The sequence below is a fragment of the Melospiza melodia genome, chromosome 1 (assembly GCF_035770615.1).
Source record: "Melospiza melodia melodia isolate bMelMel2 chromosome 1, bMelMel2.pri, whole genome shotgun sequence".
Lineage (NCBI taxonomy): Eukaryota > Metazoa > Chordata > Aves > Passeriformes > Passerellidae > Melospiza > Melospiza melodia.
The window spans coordinates 35,469,128-35,484,416 of NC_086194.1; the positions used below are offsets into that span (position 1 = coordinate 35,469,128).

Here is a 15,289-nt window from a genome sequence, read left to right on the forward strand (position 1 = left end):
ACCTACTTGTTTTACATCACTCTTATCAAAGCTCCACTAGCATAATTTGCTGTGTCAGTCTATGTTTAAAAGATTTGATTATTGAAAAATGGAATTTTTATGAAGTTTGATTTTTCAGTTAAAATTCAAATTAATTAATTGGGGAAATAGATAATTTACTTTAAATGAGAAGCAGTCATATTCTTGTCATATTTTGAATCCTTAGGGTTCCTTCTCTCCACTGGAAATGGGGGGAAGGAAAAAATTGTTATTTTCTTCTTGGATGTGTTCAGTATTTGTCATCATTAACTTACTCAATCAGTGATTATGCTCATGTCAGACATTCAGAAGTTAATTCTAAAATCATGCTATTGGGCTCCAGAATAATCAGAGGTTTAAAAAACAATCTGTGATTTTTGAACAAAATTTTCATGCATTGTTTGACACTTTATTCAGATACACAAGTCGTTTGATCACAAAAGAGCAGAAATCTTTGAATCTTAGTCACATAATTACAAGAGGTAAGAAAGACCATATTTATCATGGAGTTATCAAAATATTATTAAGTTATCATAAATCTTGTGCAAAAGTAGCAGGAGATCTGACAGTGCTGAATGATGCAGAGTAAATCCAAAGCCTTAGTAAAAATTTAGAGCTGGATCGCATCCAGCATTAAAATTGGTAGGCAATATAAGAAATTATGAACTGTTTTTCTGTGCCTTTCCCAGGAACCAGGCATGAAGGTTGGATCAGTTAAAGCAGAGGTTATGGTTTTTTCCACTTTAATGTGAGCAGGAAGCAGGAGCCCCCAAAGCTTTCACATCCCACTGAGTTTTGTGAGAAACTTGGGTGCAAGCTGAGGATTTCCCCACTTTCCAGATCTCCTTGCTTTGAAAAGAGAAGTTAAAGAGAAGGGGGGAAAAGGTGCTGCTTCAATTTACACCTTTTCACTGCAACAGAGTTTCTGTGTTTATCTACCTTTCAGGGCATAATTCTGAGCTTCACTAGCATTGTGAATAAACGTGTCCTGGAAGCTCAGTCTTTTAAAAAAATTCATGGGCACGACATGATCTTTCCAAATACAAGAAGGTCAGCATACAGAAGGCCTTTCTCGAGGGAGGCAATCCAAACCTCTGGGATTTTTACTGGAGTTATGGAGAGACAGTCTGTCTGTGCTGGAATTGATTACTGTCATTGCATGTCAGCTTCTTCTCACGACTCTGCAGTGGAAGGGGGGGAGAGGATCTCATTAAATAAATGCAGTGAAGAGTCTGGGGGCCAGGCAGCATGTACCCCTAGCCTCAGGTCTCTCTCCTGCAGCCCTCAGAAGATTTGCAAAATTGATCCAGGGCCATTTGAATAGGGCATAATTGCTCTGAAAGGAATGTTTGCTTGCTCTTCAGTATATCTTGAAATAAGTAATGAGCCCATTCAAAGGTATTGAACTTTTTCTTGGCCTATGCAAAAAACTCCTGGTGTTACTGGTAAACAATCTGTTCTTGGGTTGTTACAGCATGGTGTATGCAAAAGTGGGATTTTATCCTGAGACAGACCTAGTAGGTCTTTCTGGCTAGTCTTCCCTGGTATAGAAATGTAAAAACCAGTACAAAAGGATAATACTTCTAACAGTTAAAGCATTGACCACTTCAGTTAGTTTGCCAATCAACAACCGATTTTCATATAAATGACTTAGACACACTGAAATTCCTCATTTTGCTGTCATGTCTTTACATTTGCATTTTTCTCTGCAGCCCCTGGCTAAAAAGACTCGTCTGAATAAAAGTTTGTGTATGTTGCCATCTTCTAATGATCTGTACATTTTTGTGTTTGACAGTGTATCAATTGCAACAAGAGGCACCACGTCCCAAGAGAATCATCTGTCCTCGGGAGGTCAGTTCTTTTGCTCTACCTTGCTATATCTGATGAATTGTCAGCAGCATATGATCACCAAAACATCTCTTGTGCAGTCTGGGGGTGTTATTTGCTTTAACTTTTCTATGCCATTATTTTATATAATCATTTCCCTTAAGGCTGATTAATTAAAGCTGGATAATATTTGCTAATTAGGAATGGCAGCCTCATTCTACCACTAGAAGCACCTTCATTTGACAAGTACTTACCCATCATTGTTTAGTGTGCTTTTCTGTGTAGTACCTAAAGTTTTGAGTTTCCTTGTCAAAATGAGGGTGTATTTTTCTTCCTGCATCTGCATAATAGTGTCTGTGTGATATGTTTCAACATGATACACATAGCTTCAGTTTGTTGAATGCTTCCTGCCAAGTACTATCTTCAGGTTAAAATGCTGAAATGATAGCCAGAGAACTCTGTTCTCTCACAGAGACCTTGAAAATTATAGAATATTTAGAAATCTGCAAGGCTGCAGGTTTAGCTGAGTCATTTTGTCCCCTTGTTTTCTTCTTCTCTATTTATTTCTCCATTTCTACTTGCTTCATTATGTCAGTTCATCACCTGCGTGGCATAATAGTAACAGAAAACATGTAGGTGTATCTGCTCAATGAAAAAAACTGCAATAGCTTTATCTCCTATAAGGTCAGGGACAAATTTTGTGCAAATAGACATGCAATACTAGCAGTAGAAGTACTAAACACGTGAAGTGATTGCACAGGGTGTAAAAGATGATGTGCAGGAAGACAGAAACTGCGGCTCATCAGTGTGATGTTCAGCTGTACTCCTGGGCATCATCCTGAGCTCTGTCCTGCTTCCTACACTGTGTGCCCATGAAAGCAGAGTCCTAGCACCTCTCAGACATTTACACACTGTCTCAGAACACTTCTCTGTGAGGCAGGAGGTTTTGCAGCACGGCACAGGTACTTGCCTGGGTTCATGAAGAAAATTCATTGCAAACCCAGGAATTGAGTACAGTTTACCAGAGCCTTAACTAAAAGAGATCTGCATTTTTCTCTCAAATGCCCTCTACTAGTTGCAGGGCAGGGAGAGGCTCTTGGCTTGGAAGTCTTCAAGTCCTGTCAGTTTGGGATGGTCCCAAGACATGCACACAGGATGCTAAGAAGGACAAGCAAACCACGAGAGTGGGTGAACCCTTGTGTCATCCTTTCTCCCTGTCACAGACAAGGCCTGGGGAGCAGAGGTGTGTGCTAGCCCTCTGGGACTTCAGTGCACATGTGCTGACAGGTTTTATCAAGACCTTCCTTTCTGAAATCCTCATGCAAACCAAAGGACACTGAGGCCTCTGTGGCTGGTATTCCTTAAAGAGAAGGACAGTAATGTTTTTACTGAATTAATATCACATAACAAATATCAAACTAGTCATGGTATAGTTAAAAATAAAAAGTTTTTAAGGTAAAAAATTAAAGTAAGCAATTAATTTTCTTCCAGCACAGCTTTAGAGGAGTTCCTTTCTTTTCTTGATATAATAGTTTATCTATTTTACCTATTTATATTGAGACTACTTTGAGGAAGGACTTGTCTTTAGAAAAGCTGATTAATAAGCACTGAATGCTTAGAAAATCATGTCTACGATATGAACTCATTTTTGTGGAATACAAGTTCATCTGTAAAAGTTTAATCCAAAATATATTATGCTAACTCAAATTTAAGCATTTTCTATTTTGCCTCCATGAGAGAAAATTTGAATCAAGGTAAAATAGTCAAAGTAATGTAGCAATTGTATTCTCGTTCTAGAAACAAGGTTATATACACAAGGGAAGTGAATGTGCAGCTGTGAGCTCCTTACCAGTGTGCTGTATCTAACTTACTTCTTTGAACTCAAGACCGTGTTATGTACAACAGAAATTATCCTCTTTGCATAATGTTTAAACACCAAACATATTCAGGTCACCTCCAGAGATTTGCAGAAAGAAGCTAAGGTCTCATTACTTAAATAAACACATAATTGACATAGCAGGACATAGCAAAATAAGCAAAATATGTCAGTTTTACATAGTCTGGGTTTGGTTCTAACAAATGAACCATTTTCAGTTGCTTGCTTCATAGACTGCAGAGTCCTATTTTGAGTTGTTTGGAATTTTGTCTTAAGTTAGTTAAACAGCTGAAAATACAGAGACTTTGTTTAGGGGTTGGTATATAAAGCAGTATGAATTCCCACAAATATGACCTTTGGTTCTTGTTTCTTGGATTTTGAATCTTTGTGTAGCTCAATTGTGTGTGTTCCGAGCCTGATTGCCAGAAACACAGATTCTCTGACCCAAGAGCCAAAAATCCACCATGACACTGCTGATGTGCATTATTTTTGCATATAGCTGGGGGGGTGGGGCAGATGGGATGTCCTGATACCTAGAAGATGTCAACATACACAAATATGTGGTTCATATTATCAGTTTATGTTATGAAGTAGAACTACACAGTGGTTTTATAGAGCATCACAGATTATTTTAGAGAGGAAATTCAGGACTCTGTTCCTGTGGCACCTATTACCTTTTTCTTAGCAAGCAGTCTGTAAGGAGTGGGTTTTGGAGTTGTTTTTTGATCCTAGTTTGATTTCACTGTCATCTGATGATTTTACAGGCTTGCTTCACTAAAGATGGTGTTTTCTTACTACTGAGTTTGCCAGTTACATAGAAAGATCTCAAAATCTAATTTTGTGTTGTTTGTGAAAATATATTAATTGTAAATATGATAGCTATTTAGTACACAACAACATGATGCTTATCTGGAGAGAAGGTGTCAGCAGGATGTGTGGCTGACAGAGAAGATTTGTCTCTCCATGTGCATTTCATAGGAAGTGGACTTTGCTGAGGGTGTTCCCATGTGTCATTTAGTATTCAAACAAATCTAAAAATTGCAAATTATTTGAAATCCTTCATGCTTGTGGGAAGATGTCTTTCATAATTGGCAAATTCTACACTGTTTGCAAGGAAAATGAAGCATCTGCTGCAAACCAAATCTGTAGCAACGCATAAACAAGGGCAGGTTGTTTTTTTTTTCTTTCAGCATTTAGCATTTTCATCATTCCTCCATCTTTTCCATTGTCATCTTTCACATTCTCCACATCCATTTGCTCTTCCATTACTTCTCTGTTGCTCCATAGTCACAGAGGTTTCAGCCTCAGATCTCTGCAGTTCTACCATCTAATTTATGCAGATTTCTTGATAAACTATACTGTGGAGACAGAAATCACCTTTCCTGATAGGTACACCACCAGACTGAAAGCTGGGACTGTAAATAAAACATGAACATTTATATCTTTGTGTCTTTGAGCTTCGCTATCATAATTTGCCTTTTCTTCTTTTGGTTGCATAAATATCTTGTCAGCAAAAGCAATGGGAATCATATTGAATGAGCCATTCAGGCTTCAGGTATCCAACATCTTTTAATTAATCACCACTGGCAGCAGACTAGTGTGAATATCCTACCTTCCCAATACCATTGGATTTCTGCCAATATCCTCATTTGTAACCATATTCCTTCCAGCAGTGTTTTAATGATTTAGCTTTTAAATAGAAAAAGTTCCCTTTAAAAGCGCTGTTCAGGTGGAGGAGTAGCTTTTAAATATTGAGTGCTGTGGTGATAGGCACCAAAGAATCCCATCCATGTTGTGAGGAGGTCATATTGTAAAGTGTCTTTTAGGGTTTATTCTACAGAAATGCTTATGAAAAAATTACATTCTCAGAAAATAACTCAAGCTTTCAACTTCTTTGTTTCATTCAAAAAGAACATGTCAAATGATTCTTAATTTTAAGAAATATTTCAGGAGTAGATTATTCAAAGTTAAAATATATTTTTAAGAAATTGAGGCTTCAAAAAAGTAAAAGAATTAAGGAAGGATTTGGATTATTTTTGGTTAAACAAAAGGTGCATTCAAAATTTTTTTCAAAGAGTGAATGAGACTTACTCATGGCTTCTTGGGTTATTTGTGTAGAAATATTCATACCTGTGAATAGTATTCCCATTTTGTTCCAAGAAGTCCTTAATTGCTGATAGCAATTTTTGAGGCTGGTGAATTTGTCTGCATTAGACCTTCCTCATTCCTAACAGTGCCTTGGCCAAGCCAGTGTCAGCAACACTGAGAAACTCATCTAAATTTCCCTAGTGTAGACAAAGCCTTAGAGCCCTAACTTATATTATTGTGTAGAAAAATGTCAGTTAATTGCCTTCCTTGTCATTCTGAATTCCAAATAGGTTGTGTCAGAAGTGAGAGATCATTGTTTCTGCCTTTACAGCATAAAAATTATGGTTTCTTGACTAAAAACAAATATAATTACAAAAGGGAGACTGTTCTCTGGAAAAAAAAAAAAAAACAACACTTTTTCTTTTTGCTTAAGTCATTGAAGAGATTAAAATAATGATGGCATATTAGAGTGTACTGCTGAGAGTCTTTAACCATCCAGAGGGTCAGAAACTGTTCTGACTCTCTGGGGATCCATTACCTAGATTTATCAAAACAAGTGTACAAATAGTGGCATTTCATGGGCCATAACTGTTGAAATGGTCACTAGCAGGTCTCTAAATCTGTTGCCCTCTTGTGCATTACTGACTACAATTTTACAGGATTATTGAACTTCTCCAAAACTGACCTGTTGCAAATTTGCTCAGTTCTCCCCAAAGTTTCTTCTGAAGCATGGGATTCAAGCTGAGAACAATGCAATTAGAAGAGAATAATTTAAACAACTGCAATATTAAAAACACGGGTACTTGTACCAGTCCTTTTTCATATGCAACAATACTTTGTACATTAGGAAAAGTTTGTGATTAGGCAAGCTTGAGCAAGGTTGTTAAAATTCAGCCTTACTAAGATATTGAATCGTTTATCTGAGTGGATAATAAGTATTTAATCCTTGCAAGAAGTCTTCCATGAATTCTCTTATTCTACTCACTTATTGACCTTTACAAGCTGAATATTTCCTCTTTGCCTCTGCCCTCATCTTTCTAAAAACAATTTCTGTGCTGTGGTAAAGTACTAGAGAGCTGTAATAGGGCATTGAAATTGGCCATAAAATTGGTGGTAAATAATGGGAGTAAATGGGAATTTTCATGGCACTTGTTCAAATCACTCTACTACAAAAAGTCAGACACTGCCACGAGGTGTCTTTTACTGTCAGTCCTCAGAGCTTATCTGAGATAATTCAGAATATTATATTATCTTTCCCTTAGAAAGAAACCTCAGAACACACACAGTGACACACCAAGAGACCCCATTAGCCAGCAATTAAGTGAAAATGAGCAAAATAGTGCTGAAAACTGTTTGTGCTAATGAAAATGTTTGTACATATAAGAGTTAATGGAGCCTATATTTTCAAATTCTTATAATATTGCTGATGCTTTAATTGCGTGTTTATAATCCTCTTTATGATAGCATCAAAGAGGACACAGCAGTAGTCTGTGGGCAAATGAAGCTAAAGTGCAATTCTGAATAGACATTGACAGAAGGAGGAAAGTTCTTCAGCTGAAACTCATAGCAAGGGAGTGGGAAGCCTGGCTGCCCTGGTGGTGGCTGAGAATAGTTGAAGGCCAGGAAGGGTGCTCAGTTTAACTGGTGCAGAGGGCCTGTGGAATGTCAAAATATATTGTATCCAGCATCCCTCTAAACTGGCTACCTGCAGGTATTTCTGAATAAATTTCTAAATAAGAATGTTATTTTTCTGTAGTATCTCCATAGTGAATTTTTCCCCACAGAATGCCTGTGGTTTGCAGCTGAAGGGAAAGAAAGAAGGGGGCTGGAATATTGCTTGCCCAAAATTCCCTTGTATTCATCATATCAGAGAAATTTGCTGGTGCTTTTTTCCAAGGCATTTTAGTGACTGACAGGAAATCTCATCTCTCCTAGAGTCCATGAGCAGTCTCTCTCTGCTGCAGTAGTGAGGTGGTGGAGCACTCAGACGAAGCCACATCATTCTCATTTTAACAGTCCATTGACTACTGAACAGGGAAGAAATCTTCCTAATTATTCTGCAGCCATGATAGTAAATATTTCAGTTAAGTACTTACAGCTAAACAGAACTAGAAGAAGTTTATCTGTTTCACTTGACTTTTCTCAGTTTTCATTTACTAATGGCCTAGGTTATGATTTGCAAATTAGACTAGTGCTCATCTTCATCAGAGGAATACAGTGTGAACCAGCCGGTGCGTTCACTGATCACTGCGAAATGGAAAAGTTAAAACCATCTTTTTGGAAGACATGATGGCAAGCTCTGACTTGTTTGATGAGCACAAACTGTAGGTAGCTGTCTTTATGGACTGATGAACGTGCTAATTATCCGTCTGGGTTTGCTCGAAATCTTTGCAAAGTTTCACGCTCCCTTCCATCACTCCTTGAAAGTGCTTGATGTGTGTGTGTGTGTGTGTGTGTGTGTGTGTGTGTGTGTGTGTGTGTTTGTGATTTTTGCTATTCTCATAGATTTTTATTTCCTTTTACATATCCTTTTTACATATCACTCTTTTAAGCTGGTTCTTTTTATTTAGACATGGTGTTGAATATAAGAAGTTTTCAAGCCAAAATAAATGAAAGCCTCTTTCATATCTCAACCTAGATAAAGTTTATCAATAAGCCTACGTGTAGGTGAAAAAGCTATGTGCTTGTACTGGTTTACATACCTGTTCCAATTCAGGCCAGTGTTCCTTGTGCCTGTAGAAGGGGGTCTAGCTGTCTCTGCTCTCTGACTTTGTGTCTGGTATCATTTTTCAAGTTCCAAGATGAGGAACTGTCCTGGTTTAACCCCAGCCAGCAGCCAAGACCCATGCAGCCACTCAGTCACTGCCCCACCAGTGAGACTGGGGAGAGATTCATAATAATAAAAAGTAGAAATCTCATGGGTTCAGATAAAGACAGCTTAATAGGGAAAGCAGAAGCTGCACACACAAACAAAGCAAAACAAGGAATTAATTCATAATTTCCCATGGGCAGGCAGATGTTCAGCCATCCTCAGGAGAGAAGGGCTCCATCAGGTGTAACAGCTACTTGGGAAGACAAACACCATCACCCCAAATGTTCCTCCCTACCTCCTTCTTCTCCCCACTTTATGTACTGAGCATGATGTCCCATGGTCTGGAATATCCCTTTGGTCAGCTGGGGTCATTTGTCCAGCTGTGTTTCCTCCCAGTTTCCCATGCACCCCAACCCCTCCCCAGCATGGCAGAACAAAAGCCAGAAAAGGCCTTGGCTCTGTGTAAACCCTGCTCAGCAGTAAAAAACAATTCTCTGTGTTATCAAATGCATTTTCATCACAAATCCAAAACACAGCCTCATACCAGCCACGGTGAAGAAAATTAATTCCACCCCAGTGAAAACCAGGAACTCAGAGTATTGAGCAACTGATGAATTTGTATTTCCTAATAGGAATAAATATAGAAACTCTGAACATCTCTGTCTTCCTTCCTGTACTTCCTGTACATGTATGTATATAGCTAAGTACAAGAATGATCAAATCACTCAGTCACACACATCTTTTTGGAACTGTGGACTGTCGTGCCATGTGTCATAGGAATGTTTTAGTGCTTCTCAGTTGTTACAGAAGAATCCAGAGCATTGATGTGGCTTACTGCATTTATCTGCTGTTGCTGGGGATATTTTTCTTCCAGTTTAAATGACTCAACAGATCATTCTTAGAAAAAAGGAGCATAGTTTAAATGTCGTATTCAAATTTTTCATCCTGCATTCAGGGTAACATTGATATTCCTTTTACATTTAATGATGCCCTGACTGAGTGGATGGAAGCTGCGCAACAAAATAGATGATTCCTGCTTTTGCTGTTGAAATTGTTTGAACCTGACCCTGTGTCCCCTGACTGTTTAGCAGCAGCCTTCTTGATTAAGATTTATTTCATTTTATTTTAGCTCATGTTCAGGGACCATTATTTTCTTTCCTGCATGAGAAAATATTTGGATTTTCTTTTCCTATTCAATCTTGATCTTTTTTTGTTGGAGCTGTGTATATATAGAAATATGTTATGGTTTAGTAGCAATAGAGATGTCCAAGTTGGGAGAGATTGTTGTTACCTTCTGGAGTTTATAGTGTTTTGTCTGGTGTATTGATTATTGGCTGCTGGTCAGCTTGTTCAAGGTCACAGAAGATCACTCAAACCTGAGTTAGAAATGCCATTAGAAAAGATGGCTTAAAGCAGCTCTTTTGAAAATTTGGTACAAGCAAGTAAGTAAACAATTGCTTTAAATTATTTGAACATAATTTGTCTTTAAAAATGGTAGAAATATCCTTGACTGAGTGGAAATTATAAGTGCTACGGTAACAATCACATCTGTGGAGTTTCCTGTGATTCTTTGCTGTGTGTTATCCTTCTGCAAAAGAATCATTATGCATTTTGCCTTCTCTGTAGGTTGCAGCATGCCATCAGAGCAGAGATGTGCAGCTTTGAACAGCAGTTAATAAAAGCATTCTTTGTGCTCTTTACTATTGTCTTTTATTGTTTTGCATTCTTTCTAGGGGTGAAGAACATCCTACCTTCTCCCTGGCACTGTAAAATTTTCCACAGAATTATTTTGTTAGAAGATACTAAACACAATTTGGCACTTTATTATGATGATGGATTTAAACTGGCTTCTGTTACTTAGTTAAGTGGTGACAAGTTTATCACTTGAAGGCTTGGCTTTCTCCTCCAGAACAGTTCTCTTGGTGCCTTCTCGGTGCTTCCTTCCCTCCTGAGAGCCCCACAGGGGTGGGCAGAGTGTTATTGTTGTTTTAGATGTGATTTTTACAGCCTGTTCAAGTCTGCTCCTTGCTTCTTCCCATCTCCTGAGAGCAGTCCAGGCAGAGGTGAGGAATTGGCTGGGCTGTGCTATCTTGGGGCCAGAAGAAACTCAAGGTGTTGTCATTCCTGGGTCAAGAAGATATATTTGCATATCCATTTCTTAAAGCCTTGAAAAATGCTTCTTGAGGATTCTTGACTGCCTCTACTTGTTTAGTTAATGTTAAATTATTTTTAACATTTTTCTAAGTTATCTCTTCTTTTTTAGCAGTTTAAGCCTCTTCTTGTCACATCTAGTCAACACAGAGACAACAAATCTATTTCCTCTGGAAAGCAGCCTTCTTTATACCTTTCTGCAACAGCCTCTCTCTATCTTCTCTTCTTTAGGCCAGTCTTTCTTCATGTCTTTTCACAGCTGTTACATTCCTGCTACTCCGTTTGTTTGCTGCAGACCTTCCTGAGATGTGGTGTCGAACCCACAGTCAGTATTCCATTTGGAGACTTTCTGAGTGGACATCAAAAGGAGAGGATTGTTCTAAGGTGTCTTGTCAGCTGCATTCTTGAGTTTGTACCTCAGTATGGCATCCTGGGTTTGGCAGTTTTTGCTACAGACAGCATCCAGTGATTCAAGTTAGTCTATTGATCTCTAACGATGGCAGGATCCCTTTCTGCAGAGATCTGTCTGTCATTGGCCCTCTGGTGTTTTGAATGGATTTGACATCTTGCTCCCAGCGCTTTCCTGGAGGCGCTGTAATCCCTTGCTGTCTCGTGGCTAAATGTGCACCCTTCAAGTGGCCACGACGCTGGTGGCTCTGTGACTGACTGATGAAAGGAGATGCACACTTCCAAACCACTCCTGTCACCTTTCTCTCTGCACAGCTTCTGGCACATGGGCAGTGCAGGTGGAATGTGTTCTGAGGCCTTGGGCATTGCTGGTTTCTTTCTGAGGAACGGCTTTGCTCCTCCATCACCACACAATCACAGTACAGGAATGTACTCAGGAGGTTACATGTGACTGTGACTGAAAATCTAAAGGAAGAAAACCATCTTCTCTTTTTGTAGGGGCATTGTAAGTTCCACAACTTGGCTGGGGACTAGAGATGTTGTATTGCTGCTATTCCTACTGACAAAATTTGCAACAGACTTTGTGGTGTGAAACATTTTACAAAACCCAGAGTTGTTTCTCTTTGAAAACACTGGTGCCAGAAAGCCTGATAAGGTAATAAAGAGAAAAATAGTTAAAAGGTAAAACAAAAAATGATAACTATTTCCCTTCCAAAAGAATGTTTTCTCAAATTGCTTAAGAATCATTGGTGTGAAATAATTTGTCCTATTTGGAGAGAATTTTAGACATCCTAATTGATCTAAGGAGAATTTTTCTCCTTAAAAATGTGGAGGCAAAAAAAAGGTTTTATAGGAGTAACGAAATAACAGCATAGTTTTCCTTCATTCCATTTAATAGAGGCTTGAAATTTCCCTTAATCCATTTTGGTTGTTGATTGTAGGTATAAAGTTTGCAGTGGGCTTATGATAAATCTGCCAAAAGCTGAACAACACAGACAATAAATTCCTTTTCTTTACAGTCTGTTTTTTACTGGGCTTGTCTTGAAAGCTTCTCTTCCAACCCTTCTATTTCTCTTTATGTCAAACTGAGCTGAAAAACGTATTTATATCCAGTCAACCAGAGTTACTGAAAAATAATTAGGATTGTTCCAAACAGAAAATATATCAGATTAAACTTCCTTTGGGAAAATGCCTCACTGCCTGCGCTGAGTAAACACACCAACATCATTAACTCATGGATCTTGTTTCCCTGTTCTTTCTATATTTTGAAGAACAGAGAACCAGGTGCAGCCACCCACCTTATTGTTTCTTTCTGAAACAATATTTATATTCTCATCATGGATGTATTAAGGTAGTGGCTGAAATGGTCCACAATGCTACACTGTGCTGTCCCTTCAGGCTTAGAGAATTGCTGTCCTAGGGGGATTTCTAAACTTTCATTCCAGCATTTCTAGATTTCAGCTCTGGCCACTGGATAAGGAAATATGTCTTGTGCAATGAAGCTGAAGAGAAATTAAATTTTTCTGAAATTAGGGTTATTTTATTTTCTGTGGTAGTACTTAGGCAGAAAGAATTCTTCAGGGTATCTTGAACTCTTCAGTGCAGTGTGGCTCGGATGTCCGGGCTTGCAATGAAAATCTGACACATCAGGGGATGCTCACCTCCTGCCTGCATGATTCCCATGTTCTGTGATGAGTTATTTTGCAGAGTGGTGTGGGATTTTAATACAATAATCTGTACATGACTGGGAATAGATCATGCTAGGGCTAAACCATCCTGGCCAGAAGAGGAGCCACAAATCTCAGTGCATTGAAATTCAGTAAACATTGAAATTATGTAAACATACTATATTGATTAGCTCAGATAGCTAGTTCATTTTAAGAAGGCTTGTTTTCTTCTCAGTGTTGACATCAAATCCAAGTACAACCTTGAAGGATATGGTGTAACATGGTAAAAATTATGTAAAACTAGACTGTGAACAATAAGGGGTTTTTGGGGGTTGGGGAGAGGCAATCAGGTTTGGCAGGCTGGCAGTCAAGGCTGGAGTATGCAGAATCTCTCAAACACGAGCTTCCAAAGGCTTTTGTAGAGTGCCAGGAGAGCTGTGCAGGGTTTCATTTCTCTTTGAGCATGCATCAAGATTAGATGTCATTGAATGTTGCTAGCTTTGTAAGATTACTGGATTAGTAGTGATTTAGGTTGTTTTACCATACATCTTATTTCCTGATCAATGTGACAGGAGTTTTAAACAATTTTGGCATTCACTGGTTTTTCGCAATTTATACAACTATGAATTTCATTAGTGATTTTCAGCATATTCCCCATGGCTTCTGGAACAACAGCCAGAAATGCCTACTCTGGAAGAACATTTTTGGTTTGAAATTGGCAATAATGCCTTTTTTCAAGCCAAAAAATTATCATCTCACTTTTGAATTGAAAGCTGCCACATACTTTTAGTGGAGAGGGAGCAACCATGTAATTTATCTTCTGTATGGGGGAAGTAAAAGCAAGCTGTGATGCTCTTCAAGGCAAAATATGTTTTCACTAGTGAAGAGCTGTAGTTTGCCTTATGCAATTTTCCTCATTTTTGTACTTTGTTTTTGTCTGTTAGCGTAAGGATCCATAAATTACTCAGACCCTCTGATCTCTCCCCTTGCTCCCTGTCTGGGGAGTTAAGCATTAGACCCAACTGGTTGCCTAGGAAAGGTGGCTCTTTTTCCAGCAAGAAAATTGTCAGGACTGAAAGTGACGTAAGTGTTCTTGATGGGCATTATCTATGCAACAAAACCCTAAGTGTGTGTGTGTTCTCAGAATAGGGCTGATTGTTCTGAGCTCCTATCACAGGAAATAGTCACTTCCCCACCTGTGGATTTTCTGCTCTTTCTGCTGCTCAGAGTTCTTTCAGGTGGATCTGCTTGACTTTGTGTGTGCAAACCCATTTATAACAGGAGGGAGAAGCTAATCCCAACTGAATTTCAGTCACCTTTGCCTTCTGGAATATATAGAATTTCCCTTGAAGTTTTTACAGAGTCTGCAGTCAGCACAAAACAGACCTACTGGCTCCTTTGATATTTTTAAGCCTCTGCTTCATCAGTTGTGCAGGCTTTTGGTTTATTTCCAAGTTCAGTCCAATGTTCTGGTTTTGATGTAGAGATCCTGATGTTATTTTTGATCTTTTATCTTGCTTTAACTTTGTTTCCTTGTGTTTGTTCCTAGTCATAAATTTGGTTAGGACAGAAATTGTTATTACAGGGCAAAGGCTGCAGTAAGCACAAGAGGGGATTTTTAGATTCTGAGGCACCAGGATGGTCTGACAGATCAGGAGCTTCATTTCAGGAAATACTACGGTATCTTTCCTGTCTAAAGCCAAATACTGAGGTTGTGGTGATTTTAGACATGTGAATGCTAAAGGATGTTTTGGAATTAAGGTTTCTGTTCTATGGAATAGGAGGAAGAAGAGAGAAGTAGAGACACTTTGTGTAGATTTTCAGTAGAGCAAATCTTTTAGCTCATGAACAGCAGGAAAAGAGGAAATCACATTATCCAGGATGGTTCAGTTAGTTGCTAGTCAACTGATGAAAATTTCACAGAAAAGTTTGTATTTTTGCATAAATAGTGTCAGAAGGATGAAAAAAATGTGCCTTTCTTTGTTCAAGGAGTTATTTCCAGATTGCTTTTATACTTCATATTTATATATTGTTACATATATGGGGGAACCTGTGCTTAAAGCTAATTTTGAAGGTGTGTCCAAGTAACTTTCCTTTTAATGAGTGAAAGTGTTGGGGTTTGTTCTGCATATAAATGTAATCAAGGTAAATCAGTATTTTTTAATAGGAGCAGATTCTGACTACTAAATGAAACTCATGCTTTACTTCTTTTGTCTAAGTAAATTTCACTAATTTTCAGTGTACTGAGTAGCCTTTGTTTCCATGAAAGAGAAGATTGCATGTGGTGGTCTTACATAACCCAGCTTCTGATACCCAGTTTTTAATTGAGTTGCCAGCTAAATCTATGCTTTCAAGGGTTATTAAGGTCTGTAAGGATGACAGGAAGGCTGCACAGTTCCAAGATAATACAGTCATATAATGCTGTTGAAGATGAACATATGA

General features: G+C 38.4%; 1 protein-coding gene across 1 annotated transcript in view; it reads left to right on the plus strand.

Annotated features, from left to right (window-relative positions):
• CHN2 (chimerin 2) overlaps positions 1 to 15,289 on the plus strand; it is a 158,284-nt gene that overhangs the window by 71,572 nt on the left and 71,423 nt on the right. Inside the window, exon 3 of the mRNA XM_063153720.1 lies at positions 1,814 to 1,869. Coding sequence (XP_063009790.1) covers positions 1,814 to 1,869 — 56 coding nt within the window. The remainder of the gene's footprint in view (positions 1 to 1,813; positions 1,870 to 15,289) is intronic.